This window comes from Castanea sativa, chromosome 2, assembly GCF_040712315.1.
Source record: "Castanea sativa cultivar Marrone di Chiusa Pesio chromosome 2, ASM4071231v1".
Taxonomy (NCBI): domain Eukaryota; kingdom Viridiplantae; phylum Streptophyta; class Magnoliopsida; order Fagales; family Fagaceae; genus Castanea; species Castanea sativa.
The window spans coordinates 36,816,865-36,841,090 of NC_134014.1; the positions used below are offsets into that span (position 1 = coordinate 36,816,865).

Consider the following 24,226-nt stretch of genomic DNA (forward strand, 5'->3'; position numbering starts at 1 on the left):
ATAGAAGAACGTCGGGTGCCGACAGAGCCCGTCGAGAGGCTCGAAGACGTACATCTCGATGAAGCCCGCCCGGAGCGAACAACAAAAGTCGGAACCCTGGCCGACCCGGCGGTACGCCAGAAACTCGCAACTTTCTTGAAAGAAAACAAAGATGTGTTCGCATGGAGCCACGAAGACATGCCGGGAATCAACCCGTCGGTCATGGTGCACAGGTTGAACGTGTCGTCATCTTTTCCGCCCGTCCGACAGAAGAAAAGAACCTTTGCCCAAGAAAGAGACCAAGCAATAGCGGAAGAAGTCCGCAAACTGCAAGAAGCGGGATTTATCAGGGAAGTGTATTACCCCGACTGGTTGGCGAACGTCGTAATGGTCAAAAAGAACAACGGGAAATGGAGGATGTGCGTTGACTTCACAGACTTGAACAAAGCATGCCCCAAAGATAGCTACCCCCTCCCGCGGGTCGACGTCCTGGTGGATTCTACGGCCAAACATCAGTTGCTAAGCTTCATGGATGCATTCTCGGTATAACGCATCCGAATGGATGAGGCGATCAAAGAGAAGACTTCGTTCGTAATAAGCCAAGGCCTTTTTTGCTACAAGGTCATGCCCTCGGCCTGAAAACGCCGGCGCTACCTATCGAGGGCTCATGAACAAGATGTTTGCACGGCGAGATTGGAAGGAACGTCTAGGTGTATGTCGACGACATGCGGTCAAAAGCCAAGAAGAAGAAGCTCATCCGGGAGGATCTTAAGGAAACATTTGATACTCTTCGCTCCTACAACATGAAGCTCAACCCAAGCAAGTGTGCTCTTTGGAGTGACGGCAGGAAAGTTCTTGGGGTACATGGTATCCCAAAGAGGGATCGAGGCCAACCCGGACAAGATTCAGGCCATTATGGGGATGGCCCCTCCTAAAAATATCAAGGAAGTACAAAGCCTCAATGGTAGGGTCGCCGCGCTTAGTAGATTTGTGTCGAAGGCTGCAGATAGATGTCTACCTTTTTTCCGAACATTGAAAAAATCCTTTGAATGGACTGCCAAGTGTCAACAAGCATTCGAAGATTTAAAGGCCTACCTCTCTTCCCCGCCATTGCTAAGCCCCTCGCAACCAGGAGAAGAACTGTTCCTCTATCTGGCCGTTTCCACCGGGCGCCAGCCGCGGCCTTAATCGAAAAGACGATAAGATCCGGCCCAATTCCGTGTACTACGCGAGCAAGGCATTGCACGGTGCAGAAGAAAGATATCCCCCCATGGAGAAACTTGCCTTCGCTTTGGTTACAGCGGCCCGTAAGCTCAAGCCGTATTTTCAGGCCCATACGATAGTCGTCCTAACTGACAAACCTTTGCGGCGGGCAATGGGCAGCCTTGCGACTGCTGGACGAATGGCGTTATGGTCTGTAGAACTAAGTGAATTTGACATACAATATCGCCCCCGCGTCGCCATCAAGGGACAAGCGGTAGCCGACTTCATTGTTGAGTTCACCAGCGCGGAAGGCGAAGAAGACAAGAATCCCCAATGGGGCATTTTCACTGACGGGTCATCCAACAAGAAGGCTGGCGGGGTAGGGGTCGTGCTTAACTCTCCGGAAGGCGACGAGCTCAAATGTATGATTCGCCTCGATTTTCCTACAACTAATAATGAAGCTGAGTATGAAGCCCTGATAGCAGGTTTAGACCTTGCTCAAGTCATTGGGGCCACGAACGTGGTTGTTCATTGCGACTCCCAAGTCGTCACAAGCCAAGTAAACGGCGAGTACGAGTGCAAGGGTGAAAGAATGAAGAGGTACTTGGAGCAAGCAAAAAAGAGGATGGACGGGCTGCAAGCCAAAATAGTCCAAATTCCAAGAGGAGAAAATGAACATGCCGACCGGCTTTCCAAAGCAGCCTCTGCGGAACCTATGACCACCATCGACAAGGTACTTTCTTTCATTCAGTCCTCACCGTTAATTGACGTTGTCTGCATACAGGAAATTGGTTCCGAAAACAATTGGACCACGCCCTTGATCTCCTACCTAAAAGATGGCACGTTGCCTGATGAAAAGGAGGGCCGGAAGTTTGAAGGTCCGGTCTGCACGGTTTGTCTTGATAAAGGACGTTCTCTACAAAAGGGGCTTTTCTCGACCATACCTAAGGTGCGTGGACCCCGAAGAAGCAAGCTATATTATGAGAGAAGTACACGAGGGGATATGCGGCAACCATTCCGGATCACGTTCATTGGTACAGAAGTTGATTCGGGCCCGATACTATTGGCCAACAATGCAAAATGACGCCCATGTTTATGTGAGAGCTTGCGACAAGTGTCAAAGGTTCAGCAACCTCATTCGACAATCGGCGGAAGAATTGACCCCCATAACTGCCCCATGGCCATTCGCCCAATGGGGGTTGGATATCATGGGACCATTCCCGATGGCAGCAAAGCAGCTGAAGTTCCTCGTCGTCGGCATCGATTACTTCACCAAATGGGTTGAAGCTGAAGCCCTAGCCACAATCACTGAAAAGAATATAAGGGGTTTTGTATGGAGAAACATTGTTTGTAGGTTTGGAATTCCAAGAGTCTTAATTTCGGACAACGGTAAACAATTTGACAACGACTCCTTCCGAGCCTTTTGTTCAGAGTTAGGAATCAGGAACCATTATTCCTCTCCAGCCCACCCTCAGGCAAACGGACAAGTGGAAGTCACCAACCGATCCTTGCTTCGAATCATCAAGACTCGGCTCGAGGGGGCAAAGGGTGTATGGCCTGAGATGCTACCCAGCGTGTTATGGGCATACAGAACGATAGTACGAACCCCTATAGGAGAAACCCCTTTCCAGCTGACATACGGAAGTGAAGCGGTCATTCCAGCCGAGATAGGAATCACAAGTTACAGGGTGGACAATCACGACGAGGGAAGAAATGATCAAGAGCTTCGTTTACAACTGGATCTAATTGACGAAGTAAGGGCGGTGGCTGAGCAGAGACTCGCACGATACCAGGACCTTGTAAGCAAGCACTACAACTCCCGAGTCAAGCACCGAGACTTCAAAGTCGGAGATCTTGTTTTAAGGAAAGTAATAGGCGCGGCCAGAGATCCCACACAAGGAAAGCTCGGCCCGAACTGGGAAGGACCCTACAAGATCGTATCATGGCGAAGAAAGGGCACCTATCACCTAGAGACCCTTGGCGGGCAGAAACTACGACACCCATGGAACGCCGAGCACCTCAGAAAGTACTACCAGTAGAAGATAGCAAGCAGAACGTTACTCCTCACCACCAGTTTATGATCCTCAGTTATTTGTCTTAGCCTATTCCTGTTTACAGTGTATTTTAAGTCCAAAGGGCTGAAAGTTTATTTTTCCTACTTTGAACAAAATTTTACTCATGCATTCATCATAATAAGAGGAGGTTCATTCAGAAACGACTAGTGAATTTTTTATGTCTTCAAAGTCCACAAAGTGGACGGCCTACCTCAAAGTCCACAAAGTGGACGGCCTACGTCTAAGTCCACAAAGTGGACGGCCTACTTCAAAGTCCACAAAGTGGACGGCCTACCTCAAAGTCCACAAAGTGGACGGCCTACCTCAAAGTCCACAAAGTGGACGGCCTACGTCTAAGTCCACAAAGTGGACGGCCTACGTCTAAGTCCACAAAGTGGACGGCCTACTTCAAAGTCCACAAAGTGGACGGCCTACTTCTAAGTCCACAAAGTGGACGGCCTACTTCTAAGTCCACAAAGTGGACGGCCTACTTCAAAGTCCACAAAGTGGACGGCCTACCTCAAAGTCCACAAAGTGGACGGCCTACGTCTAAGTCCACAAAGTGGACGGCCTACTTCTAAGTCCACAAAGTGGACGGCCTACTTCAAAGTCCACAAAGGGGACGACCTACTTCTAAGTTCACAAAGTGGACGACCTACATCTAAGTCCACAAAGTGGACGGCCTACCTATAAGTCCACAAAATGGACAATCTTACACCTAAAATCCACAAAGTGGGCGACCCCAACCTAAGGACAAGGTGGACGACCTCGTTACTAGAAGGCCTTACCACCAAGTGCATAAGATGTACAAGTACAATAAAATGCTGATAAGTTCCCTATTGGGCTCGTCACCTTGCCATGATGCAACAAAGTGACGGTGTTATGTTCAAAACGACGGCATAATAACAATGTTATGTTCAAAGTAACGACACGATAAGCTAGCTGACGGTATTGTTCGTAGAAATGATGGGCGTATTACCAAATGAATACATCAAGCTAGATTCGCTGAAAGAGAAGCTGACGCCGTTAGGAAACTCAAGCATACAATTTTGTCCAACGACGTCGCCCATGTAACTGACGGAATGATAAAAAAAAAACGACCCTATGTTTTTATGAAAAAGAAGCTGACGCCGTCATCAGTTCAAAAAATTGGATTGAAGAAAAATACCGTCACCCTTAAGCTGACGAGTTCATCACGAACAATTTTGACTTAATAAAAAAACACACATGCTTGAAGCATAAAATGACATTAAAATTAAAATAGGCAATGTCTTTACAAAAGCCCAGAAAAATGGGCGCCAAGTACTACAATTTCGTCAACAGTTCTTCAAAAAAAAAAAAAAAAAAAAAGGGAAAAAGGAAAAGCTTTAAGCTCATGAGAGGGCGTCAGTGTTGTCCATCGTCTTCAACAGTGAAAGGCTGGGCACAGGAGAGAGAAGGGCTGACGGCATTTGGGTCGCCATTGTGAGGATTTGGAGTCAGAGTGACGGAGTGATCCGCAGTTGGCTGGGCTAGGACGACGCTGTTGTCTCTCTGATTATTGTCGTCAGCATCTTCATGGACGACGTCGCCTACAGGGGTTGACGGGATGGACTCATCCATTGAAATCCTTGACAAATCCAAGTCAGGATAGACAGATTTTACTTGCTTCAGGCAGTCCTCAAACCCGTCACCATAGTAGGTGGCACAAGCGTCTATGAAGGCTGACGAATCTTTAAACTCCTTCACAGCGTCATTCCTAGCCGTTTCCACTTGGACTAGGATGGACCTTAACTCCTTTTCTGCCACCACCTTCGCCTCCGTCTCCAGCTCCCGTCGACGGGTTTCCTCCGTCAGCTTTTCCTTATAGTCCTTCAGCTCCGTGCCCAAGATTTTGTTCGCCTCCTTGAACTGCGCCCGGCCGGGCCGCCGGTACTTGACGCGCTCGTTCAGACGGGTGATCACCCCCTCCTTGGCAGAGCACCTATTCGACAAGGCCTTCACGCGAACCATAGCCTACATTAAAAAAGATAGAACAACGTCAGGATGATTAAGACTGATCGAACACCAAAAGTAAAGTAAAAAGAGACACATACCCTAGTGAGGTCAAAAAGGGCTGACGCCCCTATCTCGTCAGTAGTTTGCTCCGCACAAGGATCCGTCTCCTCATCCTTTAAAATGGATTCCGTCACCTCTACAGCATAATCCTTGTGGGTCAGCAGATGGCGTACGGATCCTTGGACAATGGGCCCTGACGAGGTCATCGGACCCTTGCCCGCCCCATGAGCAGACCTAAGAGGTGACGGCCTCCGAGAAGACTTGTCCCCGGGAGTGGGGGCAACCTTCTTCCCCTGACGGTCTTCCCTGCCGTCAGGTTTCCTCTTGGCCGCGACCTTCCCAACGGGCCTGAGGGCTGACGGTGGGGTTGACTCGCCCCCAGCATTCTCTTGCTGTTTCTTCTTGGCCGCAGCGGCAGCTCGAACCCGTTGTTTAGCTGACTCCATTTCTGCGAAGAATTAGGGTTAGAAAGAGACGGCGTCAGGATAAAGACAAGAAGTTGAAAGACACTTACGACGACGGGAATAAGCGTTCAATTTGCAAGCTTCCTCCGTCGGTTCGTGACCCCACAATATAAGTGAAGAGTATCTAACGTGATTAGATCCCGACACTTCCTCTCGTCCAAAGGAATGGCCGTCACTCGACGAATGAACTCCTCTTGCTCCTCGGTAATACGTGGACGATTGTTAGCTGCAATGAAAAGTGGCGGGTTAGGATAGCAAAAAAGTAGACGAGGCGGGAAGGGTCGACGAGATTAACCTGAATCTCTAACATAAGCCCATGTGTTATCAAAACCATTGGGCATTGACTCCCACTCCTGCGACGACATACCCAATTTGTTCCTTCTACAAAGAAGTATCTGCCCTTCCACTTCCTATTGGAGTCAGGCATATCTGACACTAACTTCAACTCCTTATCCCTCACTGCAAAATGGTACACTCCTTTTGACGAGGAAATGTGCTGAGGACGATAACACCAAAAGAACTCGTCCAAGGTCAGCTGACGGTTCCCACCACTCAGACGACCCCATAAGATCTCGGCACCAATGAAGGTTCGCCAAGCATTGGGGGCAATCTGGCTGACGGATACCCCGAGGAAGTTAGCCAGCTGACGGTGTAACGCCGTCAGCGGCAGCCTTAGCCCTGCCGTGAACATGGCATCATACATGCCGACGTCCGCGGTTCATCCCGAGTAACACTTCTCACCCTCTTCAGGAAGACGGATGGGAATGTCGTCTGGTATTTGGTAACGGGACCGCAAACTTTTGAAGACATTCTCCGACATCGTCGGGAGAAAATTGTTGACGGACCACTCTGAGGGTAAGATGAAGGGACGGTCATCACCAGAGGATCCCGAGGTGCTCTCTAAGGCTTCCTCGTCGCCGTCACTCTCACCCCCGTCACTGATACTTGGCTTTCCACGAACCCCCTGGTCTTCATCGTCTACCCCTTCTTCATCACCACTCACCTCACTTCCTCTAGAACTCTCTACTTCACCGTCAGAAGGAGTTGACGAGTCTCTTTCTGACGACCAGGATAGGCCCTCCGCGGGCTCACGACCTGGTGGGAAAACTTCGTCGTAACCCGCTCCGTCGCGGATTGACGATTGATCACTCGGCGTCTCCCTAGACATCTGACTACCTACAAACGACGGGTTTTTCTAAGATCCTAGGCATACGACTTCGCTAAAGGGCATCACTAGAAAAAGTAAAAAGGTAAAGGAAAACTTACGTGGAGGACGGTCTCGAGAAGGTGACGGTTGCACGATCGACGGTGTGATAAAATTGACAGTGACGGATTCTTTCTCTCAAGATGAACAAGGCGAAAAAAGTGGGAAAAAGGGTAAACAGTGAGGTATATATAGGAGAGAGGAGGCGCGAAAGACGAAGCGACACACTCGTCCAGACGCGGAGCCAATCAGTCTATGACATGTGTCCCACCATTTAATGAACATGGCACAAATCACCATGCAAACACCATTTCCCCGGTAACACCAACTCCATGATCCGTCACCCATAGCTAACGGGATAATGGAGTGGGGGGCAGCTGATAGTGACGTTATTTTATGCTGACGCTATTGTCATTGACACCTCTTTTGACGTTCAAGGCCGCACCCCTTACGTGGCGACGTTAGGCTAAAGGAATCAAGATAGCGAAGACTGACGGCCAAGGTGAGAAGGTCCTTAGCTGACGATATCATTGGTTGACGACCTTGGCTGACGGCAATATAGGAGGTGCACATTGGTTGACGACCTAGGCTGACGGCAGTATAGGAGGTGCACATTGGTTGACGACCTAGGCAGGCAAAGGCTGAAGGAGTAATCCAACCTCCATTCTCAATCTATCTTGACTTCTACATACGTGAATATAAGGAAAGTTCTTTCGCTACACGTTTGGTCTTAGTCAAAAAGATCCCTATAAGGAAAAGAGCTCTATACGATATGCAAAGATCCGCAAATTGCTCTTCTAAAAGGAAAGTACTTCCTCGCCAAGGCGTTTATTTCGGCTCTACTCCACTATATAAACCCCAGAAACCCTCATGACAAAAGGTACGCACAATCGCCTCAACTCTGGCATTCTAGGGTTGTTTTAAAGACTCTAACTTGATCGTCGGAGGGTTTTTGGCCGGCACCACACCGGTGCTCTCTGTCGATCACCTACTTTCTCTTCGCAGGTGTTGCTTCAATCGGAGGAGTACTCGCAGCTTACTGGTGACTTCTTCGGCATCATCAATTGTATTTCTTCATTCGAATGACTTAAATGGTGTTGTTGTCTAATAATATTGTGGTAAGTCAAGATCTTGAATTTTTCTTTTCAAATTCCAGTACCAAGGGTTGTGATGTATTATCTGCTAGTGCTTTTTTATGTACTCAAATTACATGTATAAAAATTGGCTTGTGTTGTTCTTAGTGACCTGTATTGCTGAAAATTTCTCCTCTCTAGCAATTCAATATGAAGAAAGTTCAAAACTAACCAATGGAAGTTTCTCAACCAAAAAAAAAAAAAACCAATGGGAGACCTGTGACTAACACAAACACAAGGTTATTTGTAATGTTACCAATAGCCTGTTCCTTGGGATTTTGAGGCCAAAGGACGAAAATGAAGCAGAGATAATCTAATGAAAGGTTCTAAACCTCTTTTAGCTACTTCAAACACCCCTTGACGACAACTCAATTCATAAAGCTTTGTGTTAATGAACCTGATATGTAATATTTTGAACAAACCCCTTTGCAATTGACTTGATAGCCCTATAGGACATTTGGCTTTTTGTAAAGGCCAAAACCACGCAATTAAAAGACCCCCCCCCAAAAAAAAAACCACTGCTAAAAATTTGGCAATACTGAGTTTGATCATTCCTAAAATTTTGTAGATAGACCTATAGTGGCTGCTTTTTCGAACCATTGGAATAGATTTTCTTACCAGGCGGTTCATTTAGCAATGGTTGAAAACTGCTGCAACAAGTGTTAACAACTTTTACCTACGGTTTCAAAACCGCTGCAGTAGGTACTTTATTGTAGCAAATGTAAAAATCACAACCACTATAAGCATTAAAATAGGTCTACTCTAGTACTTATGCTATGTTTGGAAGTTTTGAGAGAGAGGAGAGTAGAGGGAATGAGAGTAGTGGATAAGAGAGTAGAGGGGAATGGCTATCCTCCACCTTATTTAGATATTTTTAAAATTAAGTAAGGGAGAAGGAAATAATTAGTCTTTTCATTTGTAATTTTGTTAATATAGTAAGTGCAAATTTGGTAATTCATTTGGTTAAGCATTTTTATGCTCCACTTTCCCTCCAAATTTCTCCAATTTTGGAGAATTAAAAATGAGGGGTTAGAAGTAGTTCAAACCCCTCCAAATCCCCCTCTCCTTCCTTAAAAAACATCCAAATATGGTAATTTAATTATTCTCTCTCCCTCTACTCTACTCCCCGGTCCCTCTTTCTCCCAACATCCAAACATAGCATTACTTTTAGTGGCGGTTATATAGCAATGACAACAAACAATGTGACATACACTGATACATGTAATTAACAACAATGTAAACTGATGCAATGTAGAGTATCGATTGTATTGGTTAGGGCAATTTAAACCCGAAGCAATACTTAGGTGCAATACCTCACATTTCTCTTGCAAATTTTTTTTATCACTTTTTAACATTTTTTTTTATTTCCTACTTTTTAAAATTAAGAGTTGAGATTAAAAGTCAATTTTTTTTTCTCAATCCTTCAAAAGTATTGTAGTGCAATATCTAAGGTATTGTGCATTATATTTTCATCCTTGTTATGTAATTGGTAAAACATTCAAAATGATTTTTAACTTATTTTCAAAGTAATCTTGTTTCAAAATAAACTTTGTTTAAAGTGTTCAAATAATCCATACTTTCAAAAATTGGTATCCAAAAATCCTTTTAAAGGGAGAATTGCTTCCCAAAGGGCCATGAAACTCATTATTATCTTGAAAAATGATTTTCTAAAAATCATGATATTTTTCATCCTTGAAAATACGTTCCCAAAAAACGCAAACACATGCATTCTTTCCTTTAAAAATTATTTTCCAAACCCTGGGGTTTTTCACTCTTAAAAATACTTTTCCAAAACCCATGTGAGTTTTTCCTTTAATTTTTTTCCCAAAATCCATTGGATTTTTTTTTCTCTTAATCGTATTTTCAAAACTTGATGAAATTTTTACCCTTAAAAATTATTTCCTCACAATCTATGGAAATTCATCCTTTTTGAAAACAAACTACTTTCATTTTTCAAAAAATAATTCCAAAATTTGAAAAAATTTCCAAAAACAATTTTCATGAATAAATTTCTTTAATAAATCATCATTTTTCAAAATCTGTATGAAAAAAATGCTTTCATTTTGAAATTTCCTTATTTCCCAACAAATCACTCATATATTTTCAAAAACTCTAATATTAATGCTTTGTCCATGGCTTAATAAAAACCTATGGTCCATGGATTCCATCAACTCCAAAATCAAGCCAACAAACCCCTCCCCCAAAATTTAACCATTGTGCTTCTTGTTGTCTTTTTGCACAAGAAAATTACATTGGAGAATAAATTGCAATTTTAGCCTTGCAATGCTTTCTAAAGGAGAAAAGTTAGCCATAGTTAATTCAAATGCAATTAACTTTTCTTACAATTAGTTTATTAAAGCATTTATATCTTACTTTCAACGAATTTCCAAAAATAAACTTTTTTTTCCAAGGATCCAATGCCAATTATTTAAGTTACTTTTCAAATAATTAGACAAGAGTGAATCAAAAGAAGGTACCATTAAAAGATGAGCATCGTAAGGTGCCTAACACCTTTCCTACACATGACTATGTTTCCAAGTCCAGGTCACTTGGTTTGAGACCTGTTATTGTTTTTTATTTAGTTTTGGAACCCTTAAGACCTTTCTTAACTAAATTATGAAATAAAATTTAATTAGACATAAATGATTAATCACAATTTAAGAAAGATAAACTTAGAGGTAATAATATATAAAGAATAAAATAAACTTATTTACCTTAAATGTAACTAATGAGAATAAGCTTAGCAGTAAAAGGGTAAAATAGTGGGTTTGATAAGTGTGGGGAGTAAAAGACCCTGATGGAGATATGGGCCTTTGGGCCGTGCTAAAGAAGGCCGACCTGCTCTTGAGTTTAGAACTTGTTAGTACTACGGGTCGGCCCATGCGCCGAGGATCCGAGGATCCAGCCGAGGGTGAATTTCTCTTCGAACTGACCCCGGAGAACCTGAGACTTCATGATAAACGTTAGGCAATGACATGGTTAAAACCAGTGGATAAAAGGGGTAAACCCTTGAATGTCCTGGAAGCACCGATGTAAGAGAAACACCAAGGATAAAGGCTGTCACCTCCACATTAAAGACCCTGTACCTACCACCCTGGCCGCATTAATGGGAAAATGACACCTGAACAGTGGAAGGGAAACTTCTGGTTACTATTCAAAGGCACTGAGAAAAAGAAATATCTAGGCTAAGGGGGAGTTTGGGGCAACACGTGTACAAAGCATCAAAAAGAAGAGTATTTAAGGAGCAACCTAGAACAGAAATAGGGGATCCCTTCTTTATAACCTAAAAGAAAGAGAAAAAAGAGAGAGAAATAATATAAGAATAGTTCTCGGCCTACGTCCGAGCAGGTTGATTTACAGTATTCATTGTTGTTTTCAAGTGTTTACCATCTTTGGCTTGTCATTTAATCCTCAAACACTTCTAACCTGGGTTTCAAGCCCACGCTCTACAAATCATATTGTTTAAGGCTCATTGGGCCTGAGCCCGTAACTGTTCTTGGGGCCAGGTGCAATTGTGCGCTTACAATAAGGACTGGTGTTCAAGAGATCAGATAATTAGAGAGAAAGGGAGCAAAAAGAATATATGGATTTGTTCCATTTTTAATTTGTTTGACAAATTTTCCAAGATTTTTTAAAAAATAATAATTAATATGAGATATATTTTGTTTTATTTCGCTATATAACTCCTTCTCAAAAAAAAAAAAGTCACTATAATAAATGTAATATTATAACTGTAAGGGCACGAAAATGGAACTCCTACCCACTAAGTACAATGGATCGCTGCCCAACAAGCCCAACACAATATATTTGTAAGAGAATGAATTTCGCCAGTAAACGCCTCAGCAAATTAAGGATGAGCCAGAGTTGATAGGGTAGATACTAATAAGATTAAAGGTACAAATTGATATGAATAATGTTTCTCGGTCAAGTCTGAGGATGAAATGTTTTTATATTTAACTCAAGCTTATGTGAATACACTATGTTCTTCCTTTTCTTCTTTTCCTTCTTAGATTACATGCCCATTTCTCATGGTGATCACTTCTTTATATAGTCCTTTACCCTTTCATCCCAACCTTCCACCTATTGATTTAGTAGAAAATCCCTTGGATGCTTGTCCCATCAGGACCTCTTGGAAGCTTTGAGGGTAGCTGTGAGCTGAGATGCCACTATTCAGGTGTCATTTCTCCATAAATACAGTCAGTTCATTTGGTGCAGTACATTTAACGTGGTGGTGATAGCCTTCTTCCCAAATATTTTGTCTTCTATAGTTGACCGAGTTTCTACTACTTTCTGTTATGATGTGTGCTCTTAAAATCTATTGTATGATGCTATGTATGACATTATGTTGTGATTAATAAAGTTGTTTTTATTATTATCTAAAATGATGATAACATGAATATGGAACATTATCATATAGTCCATGAGATGCATAGTATGTGATTTATGTGAAAAATCACAGAAGATATAAATCACAAGTTCTTTGTAAACTCAGAATTATAGTTCATAGTTGGTGAAATGGGCATTTCATCTGCGAAGACTAGAATGTATTAACTAAAATGATTTGTCTTGATCATGGAAGTGAAGACTTCTAGTTGATATGTTGATATATTTTAAGAGTTAAAACATATTGAACTGGACTGTTATGAGATTTATTATTCTCCAAACGACTATCAAATGAATAATAAACTCACGACTTTTATCTACATGAACCTTTAATCTTGGGAGGATAATGGACAAAATCATAAAGTGTGGGTTGTTTTGATATATCAAGAGTGAGACCTAAAATAATGGTCAAAACCTCAGTATATTGGGCAGCCACATTTAGTGTTGATGGAACATATATTCTCAAGATAGAATTCATAGTCTCTTAATGGAGATATATAATATTTCCTTGAGATAAGTTTAATATGCTCAGTTATTCAGAGAGTTAGGCCTAACCACTTTGGTAAGAAATTACTAAAGTATATATTTATGAAATTGGATTTCATAAATATATGATGAATAACTTTAAAGGATTAAACCAGGTACTCAAGGATAAAATATAGTAGTTTACAAAGTGACAGTCTACATTTATGACTTTGTATTACTACGAATATTTTATGAATGGGTTGCATATATAATAAAATATTGGGATATAATTTATAAATAAGGCCTAGAAAACAATTATATTTATATAGTGGTATTAAATATAATTAATGGTAACTTTGGACTTGTCAAGAGTTGATAGAAAAGTCCAAGGCCCATTAGAGCTAGTGTTTTATTGGTCCCTTTTTGGTCTCACTCCAAGCCACACACTTAAGCCCAATTGGAAAGGCCCAAAAGGCCAGCCCAATTAGATAATCAGATAGATATTAAGGGAGAAACATATAGAATTTGGTAGGTTTATGAAATAGTGTATATATGAGTGTGAGACACTCTCTACTTTTCTCCCTTGGAAACTGATTGAAAGACCACACTTCTTGGGCGTAAAGCGGAATTAGAATGAAGATTAAAAGTGTTCCCAAGTACTTCTAATCTTTGTTTTGAAATTCACCACACCAAGGTACGCTCTCTTATTCTTAAATTTTGAAATTTATATAGTGCATGTTATCGATTGCGAGTGAAGTAAATCTATTAAATTTCCACTGCGTATATTTTGTATGCGATACAGACATGTGATTTTCCAACACTTTCCCTGACCTTCCATAATGGTTACCTCTCTAAAGCCCTCCCGAGGTGGCCCGGCTCCTCAAAAATTAGAGCTTACCCATTATTCTTTTCCTCTGTCCTCGGCCAATTGACCCAGGCCTAGCAATCCCTTCGATCATCCTCAGGCTTTTGCTAGTCTTCTAGCACGACCTATAACCCAACATGCCTGATCGGACTTCCTATCCCCACAATAACCACACAAAAAAAAGTGGCATAAGGCAATTACCTAAAAATCCTATATTATGGAGTCAATCCTGAGCAATATTGCATGTGGTACGATGATTTATGCTAGTTTTAGCTAACACCATTGATTATGGTGTTGTCAAATGGGGCATATTAGCGTAAGTTTTTTTTTTTTTTTTTTGCTAAATTAGCGTAAGGTAACTAAGGGGGCTCGCACACCATAAAATATGGTGCATTAATTCTCATGCATGCAATACGGTCTAATTGGTGGATGACGTTACTTCACAAATACAGTATCTTTTTTAAGTGACAAAGATACATTATTAAGATACGATATATATGTCCATCCACAGATGAATATATTCATTGCCGAGGGTAATATATGAAAGCAGGCCAGGGTGACTCCACTTAGAGGCCAGGGAGTTTAAATTATATACTTTTTTTTTTTTATTTTTAGTTTTGACCCTCCTAAAATAAAATCTTGAATTTTATCAAAAATAAAATAAAATCTTGAATACCTTGATTCTATATTTTTTTAAGCCCAGTTGAAATAAATTTGAATATGATCCTCTTAAAAATATCTTGGCATTTTTAAATACAAAAAAATGTTCAATAACAAACCAATTTAATCTAAAATCTAGAAAAAAAAATCATAAGCCCAACAATAAAAATATAAATTTTTTAATCTTAAACCTTAGAAAAAACTCATTTAGATCTTAACAAATTTGAAATAAATCAATCAAATAAGAGATCAATGGATGAAAGATTGTTTGATTATGAACATCCGTAAGATTAATAATGAAATGATCATGCAACGATTTCATGATATAAAACATCATAAAAAGCAAATTATATAACTTTATATTTTTTTGTTTTTGTAATGTTATTCATGTTTAAAAAAAAAAAAAAATTGTATAAACTATAATTCTTACATACCCCTCAAAAATATCCTACAGGTATGAAAGCCTATAAGTACGGGAACTCTCATTTGTTTTGGGGAAAAATCTGGTACCACACCTTTGGCCACAACATTAGTCACAATTGCCCACATGACGAGTTGTAGTCAATGTTGTGACCAAGGGTGTGGCACTAGAAGTGCTCTTTGTTAGAGTCCGTTTGGATAGAACATATTGCTGAAAACTGAAAACTGAAAATATTGTACAAAAATAATTTTTTAATGTGTAAAAATTACTGTTCATCCCAAAAAGTACTGTTCATTGGCCTAAAATCACTGTTCATGGCCAATGAACAGTGACACATGCGCGTGGAAAAAAAAAAAAAAAAAAAAAAAAACTGGCCAGACGTGGACGCAGCCCTCCTATCCAAACGCATTCTAAATTTACGTCAGAGCACATGATGTTTAGTGCATTGGTCATGACGAGACAGACTTTTGTGAAACACAATCCCACGTGATACATATTCTAGATCGACTACGTAGCAATAGCATCATGCACCACAAACCATACACTTAAAACACATGGAACACGTTCGGTACTATGGTTGTTGTGAAAAGATCATTTTGGCAAGAGTTGTTGTCACTCTCGATCACAGTACTGCTCGTGCATCATATGTGAAGATCACTTTGGCAGAGATTCTTTTATTTCTTGTTGCTACTTGGTAGCAAACTGATTGATTATCTATTCATAACCACACATCCACACACGGTATATTTCTTCCAACGGACATTGCATTATTGCTATCCAATTCAGTCATGGGCTAATGGTCGTGTTGATCATTACCCTTGAGAGACCAAAATGATCACGACTACTCATTCTTGAAAAGAGGGAGATACCGATGGTTATAAATTGGGCCCTCTCCCTCAACACAATCAGCTCAAACTCACAGATCAACGCACATTATTTGAGAGAGAGAGAGAGAGATGGAAGTTGTTCAAGTGCTCTGCATGAATGGAGGAATAGGAGAAACCATTGTTATTGATTCCGTTCCGTTCCGGCCGGAACGGCCGGAATTTTTCGTTCCGGTATGCAAACCGGTACCGAGATACTTAACGTTCCACCTCGGGCCAAATTTCGGGCCATTCCGGTCCATTCCGGCCATTCCGGCCAATTCCGGCCAATTCCGGCCGAGATGTGAATTCCGGCCGGTACGTGATTTGGCCTATGGAAAAAAAAAAAAAAAAAAATTTATTATTTGATGGCTAATATTATGTTATAAATTTTGTTGGCTTATTAGTTATTAATTATTATGGGCTTATGTAATGAGTAATGATTTGTATTATTTGAAATTTAGTTATTTATTTATTAGAATTGACAATTTTATGTTTTACAAGAATATATATAATTTAATTTTTAGGAACCCGAAACACCTTAAAACGGTACGCCGAAATCGGCCGGTACCGAAATATTCCATTCCACTAGACAAACCGAAACGGGGTCCGAAACGGTATTAATAACAATGGGAGAAACAAGTTATGCAAACAACTCCCTACTTCAGGTATAAATTATTAGTTACCAACCCCCTCCGACGAATATTTTCAAACTACACACAGGTAGTAGATGGTTCTCCTGATTGCTCGAGTTAGTGGTGACTTCAGAAATTTTTCTTGAGTAGGTACTAAGAAACTTAAATTTATTAACGTCACAAAAAATAACACAAAAATACAGGAAGGATTCTATTTAAGAAGCTAGAAATTTTTTTTTTTTAGAGTAATACTACAGCTACACATTCTTAAAAAAATTTTATGCAACAATTTGTTATTGGTGGGTTAAAAAGTGATATCAATATTATTGGGTCTAAATTAAAATTAGTAACCACTTTCTGGTTATCACATTTGATTTGTTGTGAAATTATTGTAAAAATGTTGTGAATGTAATATTACTTTTATTTTTATTGAACCAAAATTCTTGTAATTTTCAAGTGAAGATGGTCAATATTTTTATTAAAATCGTCAAAATAATGGGCATTTTGTTTGCCATATTTTGTTATAAATTACAAATGGAAAAATGATACTCGAATATTTAAATTTAGGATACATACTCATCATTACGGCAATTATTAAGTATTTTAATAACACAGTATATGTGGCATATGATATCAATATTAGAAGTGTATGATCACTTTAGTATAAAATTTAGTTAATTTTTGACGTAAATAGTTGTATACATGCTTTTTGTCTGTGAAAGAGGAAAAAAGAAAAGAATAATGTACTTTAAACTAATATGTGCACATAATTTTTATACTCAGTTCATCTCTATATTGTAATTACCATGCTTTTAATTAGTTATGATGAAATTCATTGAAGAAGGTCAATTATTTGCACTGTATGTACATAATAATGTAGATTACAACTTAATCAAACTCTTTGTTTGGACTTTTTACAGCAAAAAGTAATATCTATGACCAAACCCATCGCAGAGGAAGCTATAGCCAATCTGTACTGCAACACCTTGCCAAGGAGCATAGCCATCGCAGACTTGGGTTGTTCTTCTGGACCAAATACTTTGTTGGTGGTTTCTGAACTTATCAAGGAAGTGGACAAGCTTCGCCAAAAGCTAGGCCATGATTCACCCGAATATCAAGTGTATTTGAACGACCTTCCAGGGAACGACTTTAATACCATTTTCAAGTCATTACCAAGCTTCCAGAAAGAAATGAGCTATCAACTGGGGCCTGGCGCTGGTCCATGTTTGTTTTCAGGAACTCCTGGTTCCTTCTATGGCAGGCTTTTTCCGAGCAATTGTCTGCATTTTGTCCATTCTTCTTATAGTCTCCATTGGTTGTCTCAGGTAACTTATTCTTTAACCACAAAAAGATTAATATGATTCAGAGAAAATATTGGATCAGGAGCTGGTGTAAAACATCCTGACCTGCCACGTTACCAATTTTTTTTTTTTTTTTCAACAGAAAATATTGAGCCTTAACTTCTCTTCTTTTCTCTCCTCCCCTGATCTCTCCCTCTCTTAATCAAACCCACAACCTCCATGGCCGGAGCTTCAAAGCTCAACACAAGCCACCAACACCACTATCATGGCTAAAACTCCATGGTTCAACCAATAGCTACTGCCGTGAGCCACCACTCCCGTTATCGCTTTTTGTGTATGCAAATGCAATGCACATAGATGAAAAAAAAAAAAAAGCATAGCCACCAACATCCCAATGCAAAAGCATAGCCACACCCAAGCCAAAAATCCAACGTTTTGAACACCCAAGACTTGAAACAAAAATCCTTTCTTTCTTACACTCCCAAACCCAAATCAAAATCCCTTTCTTTTTTCAAATCATTAAACCCCAAAAAGAAACCAAATCCCCTAACCCATAAACAAGCAGGCATTAAAAAAGAGAAATTTTCGGCTATAAATCAAAGAGTAACAACAGAAAAATATAAAGATAAAGAGAAATAAAGATTGAGAGAGAAGCCGAGGGAAAATGGGGCCACCCCAGTGGTGACTAGATTGGGTTTGTCATTGCCGCCACCGCCAGTATGGGTTTGTGTGGTTGAGATCTCTGGGTTTGCTGGGTTGTGTGGTTATGGGCTTGTCGAAGTTGTGGCGCTAGTTGTGCATTGTGGGTCGCAGTGGTTGTGGATTTTAATGGGTTTGTGGTGGGTTTTTTATTTCAATGGTGACTAGTGTTTTTCTTTTTCTTTTCTTGGCTGATGCAACTGTGGGTTTGAGTTTATGATTTGGTTGTGATTTTGGTGGTAGGAGTTGCGGTTGTTGAGTGGGTTACTGGCTAGTGGGTTGTGGTTGGTGGGTAGCTGGTTTTTTTTTTTTTTTTTTGAGGCGGTGTGGATTTGCTGGGTAGAGAAGAAAGGGAGTTGAGTTTAGTGGTGGCTCACGGCAGCAGCTATTGGTTGAAGTTTTGGCCATGGCAGTGGTGTTGGTGGCTTGTGTTAAGCTTTGGAGCTCCGGCCATGGAGGTCATGGGTTTGATTTAGAGATGGAGAGATCAGGGAAGAAGAGAGGCTTAAGGTGTGGCAAGTCAGGATTGGCTGGCGTAAAACACACATTTTACGTCAGCTCCTGCCCCAATGTTTTCTCTATGATTAATTATATCCATAATCACGTAATATGGGGTTAAATCCAACTTATCTTAGAAGTGATTATACAATACACCCATTATTTTGTGATATGAGAGAATACAATATTATTGTACTCTTGGATTGTTGTGTAATTTTCCTTATCTTACACCAGTGAGAGAGTTAAAATTTTAGTTTCAGAGGATCAAAGTATGAACCATGAACTATTTTTTCATTAAAAAAAAAAAAACTAAAATTCAAGACTAAATATATTATGAAAAATAAAATTAGTTTCCATTCAAATATATAAACAAAAGGAAAAAGCACGAAACCTCATTGTTAATGTGAAGAGTAATCTATATTTCAACCACACAAAATAAAATAACCTTTTCGCCTGCATTAATCTTAAATATAGAAACACAAGACATAGTTTGTTTGTTTATTGTTTTTTGTGGTCATCACTCGATAGGTATTTACATTAATGTCACTTCATAAGTATTAACCTTTGCATTCCATTAACCTTAAATACAATGATTAAGGCACTTTTCATATATCATATTCCGAATATATGGCCTGTAGTGAAAAAGATTAATATAAAATAATTTAAAATGTAAATTAATTACTTTATAATGCAATATGTGTATTATAAAAATTATATATATTAAACTTGATAAAAATTTTCAGTATTTTAAAAAATATTTGATATTTTTAACATTTAATCAATAATCATTTAAGCACTAGACAAGTGCAATAATTAAAATAATTAATGTAAGGATACAATAAAAATCAAGCAGCCCAAACCCACTTAAAACAGTGGAGTCGATGCAACTCAGCTAGGCCCAAACAATAAATATTTATGAAGAGAGTGGGGTAAGCCAAAAGGGGAGGGCTTTGCCCAAGGACAAAAACACAGGAAGAATGGTCAAAGCCCCTAGTTAAATATACAAGTTCGTCCGAGGACAAAGATTTTACACTGGGCGATACAGTGTTCACTCTCTTTTTCTCAATGTTCTTGCTCTAATTTCTATCCTTAGACTATTTTTCTCTTGATCCCTTTTCATCTGGAAGTTTCCTTCCCTTATATACTTCTCAGATCATCGCATCCTGGCCCTTCATCTCCACCTACCCAGACTCTCCATATGACACTTGTTTTCTTAAACTTCTGTTGAAGGGGGCAGAAGGAGCTGCTTAGTTGTGAATTCCACTATTCAGGTCACTTCATCATCAATGTAACTGATAAAACTATTGTCAGTTGTTTAATACGGAAGCAGTAGGTTAACTCTCACTAGAAACTTCCTTTACCTTCCATGATTCTCTCTCTACACCCCATCCTCCCCATCCGGACTTCCCAAAAGTCTTTTGTCTCTTCTCCTCCTATCCTCAAGCAGATCCCCTCTTCGGGCTCATGATGCCTCAATAGTGACAACTACAGCTCATTGTATCCTTTCTCAGTCCTTGAGCCCCCACAATTAAAATATACAAATTATCACTAATGAAGTTGTGACTCTTTTTAAATGAATATAAATATCTTAAATTTCTAATAAAAACCACTTTTAAAAAATTATTTTTTTTTAAATGTATAAATTTTAATTGAAATTTAAGATGTTATAAGCTTACTTATTTTTCTCGTTCATATTCATAAGCATGCGGGATTTTTTTTTAAAATATATATATACACACACACTTAAGATTTTCTTAAAAAAAGAATACATATATATCATTTTTATTTTAAATTTTGGGGGCTACAAGCTTCGCCATTTCCTGCAAGTGGATTGAGTTATTGCAACAAACGTGTTGTTTTATTGTTATCTATTTAAGATCTATGCCATGATAAATTTATATGGTGCATACTCTGTTGGCATCAGATTAAAATCACATTAACAACTATTAATATATCTTATATATGGTAGGTCCCAGAAGGGCTGGATGATAACAAAGGAAATATTTACATGGCATCTCCAAGCCCTCCATGTGTATTTAAAGCATACTACGAGCAATTTCAAAGAGATTTTTCAATATTTTTGAAGTGTCGTGCGGAGGAGTTGGTGGCCGGAGGGAGAATGGTATTAACATTGTTGGGAAGAAGAAGTGAAGATCCATCTAGCAAAGAGTGTTGTTACATTTATGAGCTTTTGGCTATGGCACTCAATGACATGGTCTCAGAGGTAATATTAACATATGCTACTACAAATTCAACTCTCGATAGTAAATTATGGAAAGCTTATTATTGGTTGCACTTAATTATGATTGGTAGACACAACTAATTATTTCCTAAATTTTGATTATCTAATCTAAAATTAGATAAATTGATCGAAACTTAATAACAAAGGTAGATTCTTCTAAGTAAAACAGATTATTTACCTTCAATAAAATATACATCATAATAAATTTAATTTATAATTAATCTTTCCAAGAGTCTTGTTAACTCAATTGGTTGGCACATTTTGTAACATAAACATCTAAGATTCAAATTTATCATTTTCCAACTATCAAATTATCCACACACGCACAAAATCATAAAATTAATTTTTGAAAAATAGGTTTTATACCAGTGGGAGTTACTTAACCATGTGCTAACAAGCGATTAACTACTTAAACATGGAAACACATGTTTTCCCAATGGGATCAGACAATACTATGACCCATATGGCTAGTAACAAATTATCTTGGATTGAAATTCAATGCAAAGAAGGAAAATTCAAAAACACCTTTTCCCAATGGGATCAGACAGTACTAATGACCCATAAGTCTCTTAGCTACTAACAAATGATCTTGGATTGATCTTAATCAAATGATCTTTCTTCTTATCCTTATATTTTGATATATTAACTATAAGTAAAACAAACTTATAAAGAGCAAATTTGTACTAGGAAAAAAGAACTCTTCTCAAATTTGCATATAGTCTATATATTGTGCTAATTAAAGCATAGAACGTGCGTTTCAGGGACTCATAGAAGAAGATAAAGTAAATTCCTTCAACATTCCTAATTACACACCATCTCCTTCTGAATTGAAATTTGAAGTTTTAAAAGGAGGAGATTTCTCCATTGAACGCCTAGAGGTCTTTGAAGTCAATTGGAACATTTATGATGGTGAATTCAACCCATCTAATGGGTTTAGTAATGATGGATATGGTGTTGCAAAATATGTGAGAGCGGTGGTTGAACCCTTGCTTGTTACTCACTTTGGAGATGCAATAATTGACGAGATTTTCCATAGATATGGCAAAATTATTGATGATCGCATTTCTAAAGAGAAGACTCAGTTTACCAATTTGACTATTTCCGTGACAAAAAAGGGATGATTATGATATTTAGATATATATGGCTTATTATATATAGTCATTTCATAATATGAATGACTTAAGTAGTGTGGTTCTCCAATTTAATAAGGTGATAGCTAGGCCAAGTGTGTATTTTATCTTTTCTAATTCCCGTACGAAGAGTTGGTATGTTATTCGCAAGTGCTTCTTTATGTAATAAAATAATGCCTATGAAAAAGTATGGCTTGGATTGTTCTCATTGACCTACAGTGCCCACAATTTCGATCATTCCCCTCTTTAATTTCTAACAATTTGACATGTAAAAAGTTCAGAACCGATCACTGACAAATTTGTGACACACACACCAAGTTACTAATAGCCCGTTACTTGGGAGTTGGAACCTTAAGGCCAAAGAATCAAAATAATAATAACAATCTAAAAAAGGTTCCAAATCATATATCAGTATTATGGACGAAACGTGACATATGGACATGAATTCCACGTTTTGTCATTTTGTACGTACTACGATTAGATATCCTTTTGTTTTGTTTTGTTTTGTTTTTTGTGTTGGTAGCAAGCTGGTTGATTATAACCACACCATGTAGAGTCCTTCTAATGGAAGTCCAAGATATTTATAAATTTTCATAATATTTCTCACTTAATTTTCATTATGTACTCTTTTACCTTTTTGCACTTTTATTTTATTCAATAACGAGATCAAAAATTAACTTTTTACGTAGCCCTTTAAAACTATTGCATCCGGTGTAATTTCCTAAAAAATTTTGATATATTGCCCCAAATCTTAATCTCATAATCATTCTTCTTATCCTTATACTTTGATATATTAATTATAATTAAAAACAAACTTATAAAGAGCAATTTTGTACTAGGAAAAAATAATTCTTTTCAAATTTGCATTAAGTCTATATATTGTGCTAAAAGCATAGATTATACATATTAGGGACTCATAGAAGATGATTAAATAGATTCCTTCAACATTCTTCGTTACACACCATTCTCATTTGAATTGAAATTTGAAGTTAAAAGGAGATTTCTTCATTATTAATCGCCTAAAGATTTTTGAAGTCAACTGGATAATTTATGATGGTGAATTATTCAACTTATCTGTTGGGTTTAGTAATGATAGATACGATATTGCAAAGTATATGAAACCTATGGTTGAACCCTTGCTTGTTATTTACTTTGGAGATGCAATTATTGACGAGGTTCTCTATAGATATAACAAAATTATTGATGATCGCATTTCTAAAGAGAAGGCTCACTTTATCAATCTGACAATTTCTATGACAAAAAAAAATGATTACGAGAGATATATATATGTCATTTCATAATATGAATGACTTACGTAGTGTGTTTGTCCAATAACAAGTTGGTAGGCCAAGTTTGTATTTTATCTTTTCTAATTCCCGTACTAAGCATTGATATGTTATTCACAAGTGCTTTTTTAGGTACTAAAATAATGCATATGAAAGTTTTGCTTGGATTGTTCTCATTGACCGACACTGCCTACAATTTCTCCTCCTTCATTTCTAGCAATTTGACATGAAAAAAGTTCAGAATCAATCATTGACAAACTTGAGCTACACACACCAAGTTACTAATAGCCTGTTCCTTGGGAAGGCCAAAGGATCAAAATAATAATAATAACAATTTAAAAAGGTTCAAAATCTCTTTTAGCTACTTAAAAACACTCATCTCTGTTGGTTGTTATTCCTTAATGATCTCTAAGCACTGAAAATTGTGTTCCTTGCTCTTGAAACCCGAGTTTGTAATAGCATCTGATGAAGATTAGAGGCCTTAGCTACGCGAAACATCCACATAAAAAGTCTTGTTCTCGTTAATTTCGCCGCCCAAAACTGAAATGTATCCACTTCCTGACGTGCATGTACTTGAATAAAATATACATTGTTTCCGTACGTACAGCAAGTTTTCTGAACATGCACGATTGCCAATTTCATATAGCAATTTTTTCGGAGAGTGAAAATAGGAATCCTTTTCTCTCCCTTGTAGGAGCTTTTCT

General features: G+C 38.7%; 1 protein-coding gene across 3 annotated transcripts; it reads left to right on the top strand.

The window, feature by feature from the left end:
• The first annotated feature begins 15,632 nt into the window (after nucleotides 1-15,632).
• Nucleotides 15,633-22,444, top strand: LOC142623921 (S-adenosyl-L-methionine:benzoic acid/salicylic acid carboxyl methyltransferase 3-like). 3 transcript variants are annotated; one of them, XM_075797405.1, is made up of 4 exons: nucleotides 15,633-16,049; nucleotides 17,287-17,691; nucleotides 20,834-21,088; nucleotides 21,868-22,444. In XM_075797405.1, the coding sequence occupies exons 1-4, from the start codon at nucleotides 15,825-15,827 to the stop codon at nucleotides 22,225-22,227; spliced, it is 1,245 nt and encodes a 414-aa protein (XP_075653520.1). In that variant the 5' UTR covers nucleotides 15,633-15,824; the 3' UTR covers nucleotides 22,228-22,444. The 3 variants fall into 3 exon arrangements, with proteins under 3 accessions (XP_075653520.1, XP_075653521.1, XP_075653522.1); XM_075797406.1 differs by lacking the exon at nucleotides 15,633-16,049 and adding an exon at nucleotides 16,361-16,399; XM_075797407.1 differs by lacking the exon at nucleotides 15,633-16,049 and adding an exon at nucleotides 16,421-16,516.
• Nucleotides 22,445-24,226: the final 1,782 nt, after the last annotated feature.